Below are 13,206 nucleotides of genomic sequence, written 5' to 3'. Positions count from 1 at the left end.
TAACCCAACAACCCATTGTCCGATTCATCTGAAAATTTCAGGGCAGATAGATCTTGACCTAGTTAACAATTTTACCCCTTGTCAGATTTGCTCTATGCTTTGGTTTCAGAGTGATAAGCCAAAATATACATTTAACCCCCATGTTCTATTTTAGCCATGGAGGCCATCTTGGTTAGTTTGGTTAGTTTGGCGGGTCTCCGGAAACAATTTTCAAACTAGATACCCCAATGATGGTTGTGGCTAAGTTTGGTAAAATTTGGCCCAGTAGTTTCAGAGGAGAAAATTTGTTTATAAGTTAACGACGACGGACGCTCAAAATTCGGATTTGTGGACAATTTTTTTCCTGTCGACAGGAATACATAACTTTTTTGTATTAAAAGATAAACAGATAAACATTATCTGTTTTATGTTAAATTATTTGTAAATTCTGTTTTATATATAAAATGTTAGAGACCAGTACCATAGTGTGGAAACGGAACTGTACGGTTTTCTAATAATTTGGTCATTCGGGAGACTGTCAAAAGGGGCCCCGACATTTGCAAAATAACAAGTTGCTTGAAGAAAATTTGATGAACTCTTATGTTACTATATATAGCTATGTAACGTTTCTGCTTCAGGTTTGATAGCTTAAATATTCTCGTAAAGGACCAATAAAATAATAAGAAAGCTATGTGCATCCAAACGTTTTCCTTAGAATGATGGAGCTCCATGATGTGTGAAACGATCAAATTTGCCACACAACAGGGATCAAAAATGTATAAAAAAACGACGAAAAATGTCTAAAAAAACATCGAAAAATCAATGTTTGCTACCTGAATTTCCACATGTACCTTTTCTGATATATAGTCGTACCTGTCTGAAAGTTTTGAAGTCATTGTTCCAGTAGAAATCCAAATATATTCATTTTCTCCATGTCGGATATTTTTATTGACTGTACAATTGCTTGCAAGTTTACTGTACAATCACTCTGAGCCTTCCTGAACAATATCAACGAGAAGAACATAAACCGTGTACTATCTCTTCTGCCACATTCATGATTAGTTTATGTTTTCCATGATACTTCTTTCATATAAATATTTATTAAAACTACTGTAATCCAATGCTGCAACACATTTCTGGAATGATTTTCTCTCCTTTTTCTGTTACAATTTAATATCAGTTAGTTATTTTGTATTTTTATCAATTTTTATGCCCCACCTACGATAGTAGAGGGGCATTATGTTTTCTGGTCTGTGCCTCCGTTCGTTCGTTCGTCTGTGCGTCCGTTCGTCCCGCTTCAGTTTAAAGTTTTTGGTCGAGGTAGTTTTTGATGAAGTTGAAGTCCAATCAATTTGAAACTTAGTACACATGTTCCTCATGATATGATCTTTCTAATTTTACTGCCAAATTATAGTTTTGACCCCAATAATATGGTCCACTGAACATAGAAAATGATAGTGCAAAGTTCAGGTTAAAGTTTTTGGTCAAGGTAGTTTTTGATGAAGTTAAAGTTACATCAACTTGAAACTTAGTACACATGTTCCCTATGACATGATATTTCTAATTTTAATTCCAAATTAAAGTTCTGACCCGAATTTTCACGGTCCATTGAACACAGAAAATGATATTGCGAGTGGGGCATCCGTGTACTATGGACACATTCTTGTTTATACCTAAATTACACACTCAAAAAGTTGTGTCTGACTGAGCGGATCCGGCATGAGGGGAGAGGGAGTGTTGGTGATTGAAACCCCATTCAAGTTTTTCGATTTTTTTTTATTTTGTTGAATTTCAGGGTGTTCCGTGGTTTGGATCCCGCACCTTATCTGATATAGTCATTGATAGTATTAAATGATGATCCGATCATTCAACTGATTTTTTTTTATAGTTTGGTCTTGTGTTGTGATAGGGTATTTTTTTTTTTTTAGAAATGAGCGCACACAGACATTTTTAACCCCGCCAAATTCTGTATGTACCTGTTTTAAGTCAAAAGCCCGTAGTTCAGTGTTTGTCGTTTTTTCGTGTATGTCATATATGTTTTTCGTAAATTGTTTTATTATGAATTAGGCCGTCAGTTTGTGTATTAATTCTTATTTTTCATGTCGGAACCTGTTATTGCCGACTATAATTGCTTAAATCCATTAATTTTTTTAACTTTGAAAATCCTATCACATCTCCTTCTTTTTATATTGAAGATATTAATAATTATGGTTTGATAAAATGTTGTTCTCACTAAAAAAAAACTTTTTCGTTAATTTGTCGGATTCTATAGTTTGGAATATTGAAAAGTTCCCGATATAAAAAAAATCATGTTGTTTTCTCTGTCTTTCAGATAACAAGGCCTCTCCAATCCTTGATAACATTTAATTTTACTTGAGCCTTTTCTTCCAGTAGTTATAGCTTGTAGTAAACAGAAATCTCATTGGAAATTATACCACATCTTCTTATTTTAATATCGTATTTATTGACATATAATACGTGTCTTTTCTTGGATCCGTGGTTAGCTACCACCATTTCACATTCGAATTCCTTTATCAAGTTACAATATCCCGATCCTATGATGAAAAATTCTTTGTTTTATTGTTCAAATATGTATTTATTATTTTTTTTAAATTGTTGGTCAAAAACGAAATATGCTAATTACCCTTGCAGAGCATCTAGTCACCTTTTTTATATATAAATATTTATTTTGTACGAGGATTATTTTCATTTTTTATTTTAGATTAGATTCTTAACATATTTTGTACTGTCCCTTTCTTTTTGTCTTGTATACTTATTCAGTGGTTGTTTGTTTATGTGTTCAATTTGTTTTTCGTTCATTTTTTGTACATGAGTTAGCCGTTAGTTTTCTCGTTTTACATTGTTATTTCGGGGCCTTTAAAGTTTTATAGCTGACTATGCGGTATGAACTTTGCTCATTGTTGACGGCCGTGCGATGACCTATTGTTGGTAATTTCTGTCATTTTGGTCTCTTGTGGAGAGTTGTCTATTTGGCAATCATACCACATCTTCTTTTTTTTATATCTATTGTATACATTTTGTTTTTGTCTCTGATATAGTCACTTTAAAAGGGTTCCTTGATAGGATCTTAATTGTTAAAATGACTGGTTTTGTGCTTATTTTCATTTCAAATACCATATATGAATATAATAGGACAGACAAGGAATATGGAACGCCATAGCTGTGTCACAGTGGAAAAATGGACAAAAATTTATTTTGATACTTTTTGGACATTTTGTTAAAGATTTTGTAAAACCAGTGATTTTGTTATATTTGCAATATTTCACTAGGGATTTTGATATTTTTATTGTGCAAGATTTAAGTCAAGTTTAGAAGATTAAGCTAATATAATTTCATGTTTGAATTATTTTTTTTTTAAATGGCGACATTTTACTTCAAAATGATCTATTATTCCTGAGACTACTATAACACATGTTATAGTAGTCTCAGATTATTCGTATTTGACAAGCCAAGGCTTTAATCCCATAAATAAGTCTGTATGTTCTATAATTGTTAATTATTATCTACATGTATGTGTTAATTTTTCTGTTACCCTTATTTGAATTTTCTCACTCATTTAGAGAAATATTTGTCAAGTACAAGTAGTTTTGGTTTGTTATATAAACTATGTTGTTATTTTGATGTGGCAAATTGGATTTAGTATTACACTGAGCAGTCCCAACTCTGTACAATTGTATTCCATGCTGAACTTATTAAATTATACATCGCGCTAACCAGAGTCATCTTTTGTTACAAGAGCTAGTCCCAGAGTCAGAGTCCGTACTGTTTATTGTGTGTGTGTGTGGTTCCAGACCAACACATTTCCCAGTCACAGATACACTCAGAATCTATTTGTGATAGCTGTCTTTTTTTGTTCATATTTATACCCCCGCTTTAAAAAGGGGGGTATACTGTTTTACCTCTGTCTGTCCGTCCGTCCGTCAGTCCGTCCGTCCGTCAGTCCGTCCGTCCGTCAGTCAGTCCGTCCCATGAAATTTTCGTCACATTTTTCTCAGGAACTACAATACATGGATTTCTGAAATTTGGTTTCAGGGTTTAACTAAGTCAGCTATACCGTGTGATGCGTTTTCAGATTGATCACTTAACAACTTCCTGTTTACCGAACACTTGTATGATTTTACACATGATAGCCAAGTTGAAAATTTTCGTCACATTTTTCTCAGGAACTACAATACAAGAATTTCTGAAATTTGGTTTCAGGGTTTAACTAAGTCAGCTATACCGTGTGATGCGTTTTCAGATTGATCACTTGACAACTTCCTATTAACCGAACACTTGTATGATTTTACACATGATAGCCAAGTTGAAAATTTTCGTCACATTTTTCTCAGGAACTACAATACAAGGATTTCTGAAATTTGGTTTCAGGATTTATATAAGTCAGCTATATCGTGTGATGCGTTTTCAGATTCATCACTCGACAACTTCCTGTTTACCGAACACTTGCATATTTTTACACTATTAATATTATCCACTTGCGGCGGGGGTATCATCAGTGAGCAGTAGCTCGCAGTTTACTTGTTAGTATATGCTGTGAAAATGTAATTATTTTCAGCGTTTTTTCTCGATTATGAGTGCCCTTTTATTATGTTCACATTGTTCAGTAGTATACCAATTATGTTGAGCAATAACATCATAATGATCAGTAGAATAATCATTATATTGTGCAGATCTGGTATTATATTCAGCACTTTAATCAGGTATTATATTCAGCACTTTAATCAATATACTTTTGTCTTTATATTCAGTACTTTTGAAAATATCTTCTGTCAACATATTATTATATTATGTAGATTTCTCATTATGTTGATTACAGAAACCGAAATATTCAGTGATCAAACACACTTTTTATACGCCCGTAGTCTTTAGACGGGACGTATTATGGTATACCGTTGTCCGTCCGTCTGTCCGTCCGTCGTCCACACTTCGGACAATAACTCAAAAACGCTTTCACCAATTTCCATGAAACTTAAGTGAATTGTTTATATCTATTGACGTAAGCTCCCTTTCGTTTTTTTTAATTTCAAATTTTAAGTTTTGGATTTATGGGGCTATATTTATAAAAAGGGGGTCCGTTGTCCACACTTCGGACAATAACTCAAAAACGCTTTCTACAATGTCCATGAAACTTTGGTGAATTGTTTATATCTATTGATGTAAGCAAGCTCCCTTTCAATTTTTGTAAATTTCAGATTTTAAGTTTTGGATTTATGGGGCTTTATTCATAAAAAAGGGGGATTTTTAACACTTCGGACAATAACTCAAAAAGGCTTTCCCCAATGTCCATGAAACTTTGGTGAATTGTTTATATCTATTGATGTAAGCTCCCTTTCAATTTTTATAAATTTAAGATTTTACATTTCCGTGTTATGAATTTTTATGCTTAAAAAAGGGGGGATTTTCCAATTTTGGGACAATAACTAACACTTTTAAAAACAAGTTAAAAGAGCAACGGGCGTATCATGCGCTAAAGCGCAGCACTTTATTATCAGTACTGTGATCATTATGTTGAGTGAAATAAATATTATGTTCTGTAGACTTATCATTATGTTCAGTAAAATAGATATTATGTTCAGTTCAAACAACTTTATGATCAATGGTCAAAATGTTTTATGTTTGGTTTAAAAAATATTATACTAGGTGGTTAATCAATTACTTGCAGTGCTTTTTTTCATTATGTGGTGGTGGTAGACTTTCGAAAATAACCGAAAACATGTATAATTTTTTCGGGTTTATTTTCATACTGGCAACATGTCGTCTGCTATACAACGTGCTCTTGTAGAACTTAATCTGCAAATCTTTCAAATTAAATTTTTTAAAGATGATAGGATAGAAGATGACACTTTTCAGCACCTTACTGATCAAGGCTTGATCAGACTAGGTGTTGAAACTATTGGTGATAGAATAAAGATTGAGGGAAGCAATGAGGATGACTCTGTGACTATATGACACAAACATTAGCAACTATAGGTCATCATAAAGCCCCCAATAATTAGAAAAAGCTCCCGCATAGTCAGCTATAAAAGAGGGGGAAAGATACCACAGGGAGTGTCCCCGAAATGCAGTGTGGTAGACAGTGTTATTAATTAATTATTAGCGCCCTTGGTAAAACTTCAAATTTCATAATTAATGTATTTCATTGTTAAATAATTAACATGAAGCATATATAGACAATAACTGTTTAGTGTCTTTAAATATCAGCTGTATTTGTACGAGGCTAGGAAACAAGGTGTATGCGAGCTTTTAGCGAGCTACTACACCTGTTTCGAGCCGAGTACATATACAGCTGATATTTAAAGACACTAAACAGTTATTGTCTTTATCCTGCAATTAATTCTGTATATTGTTTCATTTTTGAAAGACACAAAAACTAACATATTTAGCATTTATTTTCGATTTTTTGAACCCTTGAGGCCCGCGTAGTAATATCAAAATCACACATTACGCTGAAGAAGGGTTCGCAAAAAAATAATCTCGAATGGTCAATAATAATACATCGCTAAATGTGAATAATTATCCATTTTAACATAACAACTAATTTCAATAGTAAAAACAAATAACAAAACATTGTCCAATTTGAATTTGAAGTGTACAAGTTGTCCTACGCTTCAGACTTGACACGGAATTTCATGCATGCTGAAATTGACATGGTTGATTTTGTAACACAATCATACACATTCAAGTTTTGAAATCGACAATTTTCATCGCTCATTGGAATGCAACGGGAATACACATTCTGAGGTCACACAGGTTCAAACAATACTCAGTCCGGCAGTGGGCGGAGCTTTAAAGCGATATCTGTATAGTATACAGATACAGCATAGCGATATCTGTAGGGCTGTATCTGTATAGTAGGACACCCAATTGCAGGATAAAAGTATATATTTGTTAATTGCATAGCTTTTTCTATTTGAATTCGTTGGTTAAAGATATTTATTGATATTGTAAAGTTTAATATTTGCATCGTCGCAAAATCTTTGGTTACCCTCTTTGTATACATTCAGTGAGAAAGTTATATATTTTATAGATCATACAGACACCAATATAGGAAATTGATAATTCTTGTCTATCCTTTTTTTGATGCGTTTTGTTATTTGATTTAGCCATGTGATTATGGATGTTTCGAATTGAGTTTTCTCTTATACCCCAGTCCCACTAAGCCACGATTGCACTACGATCTGTGGACAAAATGCAAAATTTGATGATCGTGTAGGTCGCAGTAAGGTCGTACCACGGTTGTGAAAGAGCGTGGCCATCTTTAAACATGTTCAAAACAATCGTGGTGCGGTCGTGGCGAAATTAGGTCGTGGTAAAAGCGTAGTGAAAGCGCATTAAGATCGTAGTAAGATCGCAAAGGTCGCTGTATAATCGTTGCGAGAGCGTGTTTCAGGGCATACGATACAGTTACAGGGAAGGTAATGACGTTGCTAACGTAATTTGTTATTTTCGCGACGTCAAACTGTGACATATCGGGAAAAGATGTATTTTTCGACTGATTTTTATCATTCAAACTGATTTAATTTGAAAACGAGTTCATGGACCCCTATTTTTCAAAACGGCATTTGGTTTCATTTTGCAGGGAGATTATGTGACCCAAATTTTAATAAACTGTAAATAGAGGATTTTTTTTAATTGTGATAAACATGCAGTAAAAAAATACGTTTTTTTCTCAATTCATGAACATTTGATTAATATGGGTTATTTCTGAATAAAAAATTGCATATTTTTTAAAGATATTTAAAAAATACAGAAATTACCGATTATTTGAGAAAAAAACAATTTGTTTTTATCTTTTATAACAAAAAAGTTATGTCTTTCTTTCGAAAAAGAAATTACGGCCACAAATCTGAATTTCGAGCAAATATACAAAATTTCGACCTCATTTTACTCAAAAAGTAGCACATGAAGGTATATTTTTTATTACATATTTGATTTATTCAGGTAAAAAATAGCCTATATGCAAATTTTCATGAACTTGTAATTACAGGATCAAAACTGTATCGTATGCCCTTAAGTTCAGTATTTTTGTGATTTTACTCTCTACTCTGTTACCGGTGTCCTATAGTCATTCTTCCCCCATGCCAATTTTTCCGGGGGGAAAAATTGGATCGGTCCATTTTTTCTTCCCGGAAAAATTGGCATGATCCAAATTTTCCCCCTCAGCGTAATGGGGGGGAAATTTGGATCAGTCCTATTTTTCCCCCTTAGAAGCATGATAAGCTACTTTTCCCCCCCAAGTAATATTACGTCGGCGACGTCAGTAAGAATTCTTATCGATTTCAAAATAGTAACTTGTTTGATAGTTTACCAGCACCAAACCTTCATCATACTAATATAAAAAAGAAGATTTGGTATGATTGCCAGTGAGACAACTGTCAACAAGAGACCAAAATAAAATGTCACAGATACATTTGATATCAGATGAAACACGTTTTTTACATTTCAAAGTGAAAAGTACGGCTAGTTAAATTATATAGTAAAAGAAACATTTCCCTCGGGACTAGAATTTGGGATGAAAACATGATGGTGGGGGTCTAAAGTATACACCTTGTATATTTTCCAGTCAGAAAAGTACATGTCAATGTCAGCATATTAAATAATCGGAAGATAATACAAAACAACACAGGGTTAAGATATATACATTATTACCTTAATACATCCTGTTGGAAAGATGCGTGGTTCCGTCTTCAGGTGAATCCTCCTTCCTCGGCTGTTTCGGCGCTGTCCACTACAACCTCCAGAGGTGCGCCGACTGGGGTGATCAAGTCCCAGCCCGAAACCACGTCTTGGCTATCCATCCCTGCCTCTACACTTTACTGCTTCCACTGTTCTGACCTTTTCCTCCATAACCACATCGATGCTGTCTCTGCCTCTTTACACAAGTTCCCTATCAGTTTACTTCTTTCCCCTCCAACAATACCAAGTGCTCTCAATGCTCGCCACATAGACTGTCCAACAAACCCTCTGCTTCCCACTTCCACTGGAAATAACCAAACCCGCCATCCATTGTCTCTACATTCTGCAAGTAGATCTTGGTACTTCAGTCTCTTTCTCTCGTAGGCATCTTTTATTCTTTCTTCCCATGGTACAGTTAGTTCCAGCAGGATTGCCTGTTTTGTTGAGGCGGACCAAATGACGATGTCAGGTCTCTGGTTTGTTACTGCAATCTGTGGAGGGAATTGTAGCTTCTGTTTAAGATCTACCAACATTTGCCAATCAGTTGCTGTTACCAATAAACCACTTCCTTCCACCTTCTTCTTCTGACCTTTCTCTCCTTCCTTAACAAAATTGACAAAAGTAAGTCCTTCCTTGTTTTTCCTTGGCTTCCTGATGTTTCTCTCTAGGGTGTCTGCTAGTGTCCCTAATACCTTGTCGTGTCGCCATGTATACCTCCCGTCTTTCAAAGCACTCGAGCATGATGATAAGATGTGCTCCAAGTTTGCTGGCTTACCACAAAGAACACACTTTGGGTCATCTATCAATCCCCATGTTGCTAGATTTGTTGGGCTTGGCAATACATCATATACTGACTTCAGCTTAAATTGCAACCTATGTGGCTCCATCTTCCAGATCTCATTCCATCCTAACTTCTGCTGTCTTGCTCCCTCCCAGTTTAACCAGCTTCCCTGCTTCTTCATACTCACTGCCTTTACCATTCTACTTTCTTCTTCCATTGATCGTACCTCTTTCTGTACTAGATGTCTTTTTTCTTCCACTGTTGCTGTTCTCCATTTTGCTGTAGGTGTAACATCCAGCCCCTGTCTTCCAACTGCAACTCTGCCCACTATCTCACTGTGTTTTAATCGTGACTCAGCATCTTCTATCGTCTTCTTTGTTGACCACTTCCTTCCAGTTCTTATTTCTACTTTTGCTGATCGTACTTTCTCATCCCTGCTGTTTTTTAACGTCAGATGTTGTCTAACTTTGGTCACCTTGAATTCCTCAGTGATTGACTTGAGTGGTAGCTGTAACTTGGTTCCTAAACTGTATAGGCCCACACTGCTGAAACTGCGTGGTACTCCAAGCCATCTACGTAAGTAACTGTTTGATATTCTTTCCATTCCCTCTACCGTTGTCATTGGTACATCATACACAAGAAGTGGCCACAGCAGCCGAGGCAATATCCCATGCTGGTAAATCCATGCCTTGTACTTTCCTGGTAGTCCACTCTTATCTACTGCCTTTAACCAGTCGTCCAACTGCTTATATGTATCTTCCACATTCAACTTATCTGACAAGGTGTTGTTGAACCATTTTCCGAGACACTTAACTGGCTTCTCTGAGACTGTTGGTATTATTTCGTCTCCTATTTTAAACCTTTCCTCCTTGACTTTACCATTCTTCACTACCAAACTTCTGGATTTGCTAGGCTTCACTTTCATTCTTGCCCAGGTGATCATCTTATCAAGCTCTTGTAGTGTCCACCTGGCTTCGATAACTGTCTTTGTGCTTATTGTCATATCATCCATGAATGCTCTTCCTGGTGGTTGCCGTACTCCTGACTTCATCCATGGACCTCTGCTCTTCTTCTCTACTGACTTCACAATCATATTCATTGCTGGGGAGAAAAGGATGACAGATATCGTGCATCCTGTCACTATTCCCACTTCTAAACGTTGCCATGATGTTGTAAAATCCTCAACGGTAAATCTCAGCTGCAGATGGTTGAAGTACTCTCTTATCAGCTCTCTTACACCGTCAGGTACATGGTATCTCTCCAGCATCAGCTCAACTAACTTGTGTGGTACTGTCCCATATGCATTCGCTAAATCCAGCCAGACAACTGCGAGCTCTCCCTTTGAATCTTTTGCTTCTCGGATTATCTGTGATAATACGCTTGTATATATACTGGTGAGCATGTCGTAAACTTGTGGACATGTAAATAAAGTATGATAGACATAATGACAGACTGGTAGACGTGTAGAAAGACTGGTCGACACATACAAAGAAAACTGGATATGTAGGCAGTCTCGAGGACAAGCGAACATTAAGACAAGACTGGTAGACACGTAGACAGAATTGAATACACAAAGACGAACTGGTAAACATGCGGAGCAGTCATTGAATATGTAGACAGAATAGTAAATATGTAGAAGGATTGGTGCATATGAAGTCACACTATATATTGCACATGTAGACAAACTAAGGTACACATAGCAGACTGATAAACATGTACGTATTTAAACTAGTTACTTGAAGACAAGACTGGTTGACATGTTGATAGGATAGTACACACAGTCTAATTGGTCAACATGCAGAGAAGACATTGAACATGCCGACAGACTTTTGAACTTGTGGACATCTGATGAGTCTGTAGTCGGGCTATATTTAGGAAACATGAAGAAAGACTAGTGGACATATAGACAGTCTGATAAAAATGTAGTCGTAGTCTACTAGATAGACTGTTATAATGACAGTCTAGCGGACACATAGCCAGACTGATAAAAAATGTAAACGTAGTCAGACTGTAGAGTATAACGACATACTTGCTGACACATATACATACTGTCGAACATGTAATGAGCTAGTTGACTTAGACGGAGAGTTGTCTCATTGACGCTCATACAACATGTTCTTATATCTATGTAGAGAGTGTGTTTTGGAATAATCACGCATCAATTCACATTAATCAATATTTTCAACAATCAATTTCTTTCAATTAATATCTGTGTGAATTTTAAAAAAAAAAGTAATCCTGAGGTGAAAGTGTGAATCTCAACTTTTTACGATATCACTTTATCATCTGCAGTAAATATGAATAGGAAAACGCTTGTATGTCCACCATATATACAGATATAGGAAGATGTGGTGTGAGTGCCAATGAGACAACTCTCCATCCAAATAACAATTTAAAAAGTAAACCATTATAGGTTAAAGTACGGCCTCCAACACGGAGCCTTGGCTCACACCGAACAACAAGCTATAAAGGGCCCCAAAATTACTAGTGTAAAACCATTCAAACGGGAACACCAACGGTCTAATCTATATAAACAAAACGAGAAACGAGAAACACGTATATATTACATAAACAAACGACAACTACTGTACATCAGATTCCTGATACAGGTCGGTATTTTGATAAACTTTTTTCGAATGAAGAGGGCACCCCTGTAACAAAGTTAAGGAACCCAATTCTTGATACCAGACCTTTCAAAGGACATGCAAACATAATGTATAATCAACTATTCTTAAAAGCATCAAAATTCGAAAAAAAAATTTAGCATTCAGAAAGCAATGCAATATTTGTCATAAAGTTGTCAGATGTTTAAACGTATATAATATGTTAATAATATGAAATATGTTATGATTACTCAGCACAACAATGCTAGATCTGCAATTTGCGGAGGCTAATACTTGCTTTACAGCACATTTCATTCAGTATGTAGCTAATGGTAATATCTTCGGTTAGCTTGCTTGTTAGCTGAACCGTGAAGGCATTGTTAGGTAAGGTTAACTTTCCTCCTTTTAAAGTAGCTTAGTTCTACAGAGAGATAGATTTCTTATCTGTTGGGCTAGTCTACTATTAAAGGAGGGAAGTTTACTTTACCTAACAATGACTTCACGGTTCAGCTAACATGCAAGCTAACCAAAGATATTATCATTAGCTACATACTGACTGAAATGTGCTGTAACCTCGCTGAGATTCTCCCCGACAGCTGTAGAATCTAGTGTTGTAACACAGTACATGAAATACATATTGAAGATAAAGATTGAATTGATGCAGATAAGTTAATATATATATCAGTCTTAAAATTTGCACAGCGGTATTGATATAATATATATATATTTTATACAATCGTGTTTATATTTTATATAGCGAATGTGGTAAAGTGCTCTAGAGCGCTGAACAGTTCATACCCCGCATAAAAATCTAATTCTAACACTGTAGGGTTTGATTTTCAGACTTATATATCTATAGTTAACTGTGGGGGAAAAACTGGCATGGGGGAAAAATGGCTATATGTATACGTATTGCCAAATTTCCGCGGGGGAAGAATGGCAATGATCCAAATTTTCCCAGGGGGAAAAACTGGCATGGGGGAAGAATGACTATATAACACCGGCCACAAAAGAGCTCACCAACCAGAGAATTAAGTTAATAAACACAAAGCTGTAATAAATTCCAGTAATTTTAAGTTTTGGAAGCTCTTTGGTATTGTATTAGGTACCTTAAATGAAAAGAAAAGTTACAAGTAACATATCATA

General features: G+C 35.5%; 1 protein-coding gene across 1 annotated transcript; it reads right to left on the bottom strand.

The window, feature by feature from the left end:
* Positions 1 to 8,813: 8,813 nt before the first annotated feature.
* Positions 8,814 to 10,859, bottom strand: LOC134683672 (uncharacterized). The gene has a single exon (XM_063542984.1). The coding sequence runs from the start codon at positions 10,857 to 10,859 to the stop codon at positions 8,814 to 8,816; it is 2,046 nt and encodes a 681-aa protein (XP_063399054.1).
* Between the last annotated feature and the right edge of the window lie 2,347 nt (positions 10,860 to 13,206).

This window comes from Mytilus trossulus, chromosome 9, assembly GCF_036588685.1.
Source record: "Mytilus trossulus isolate FHL-02 chromosome 9, PNRI_Mtr1.1.1.hap1, whole genome shotgun sequence".
NCBI classification, from domain to species: Eukaryota; Metazoa; Mollusca; class Bivalvia; order Mytilida; family Mytilidae; genus Mytilus; species Mytilus trossulus.
This window is presented reverse-complemented; position numbering and strand designations above follow the sequence as displayed.

Bases quoted from the DNA above. Each gene is read 5' to 3' on its own strand.
- LOC134683672 (XM_063542984.1), bottom strand. From the start codon at position 10,859: ATGCTCACCAGTATATATACAAGCGTATTATCACAGATAATCCGAGAA.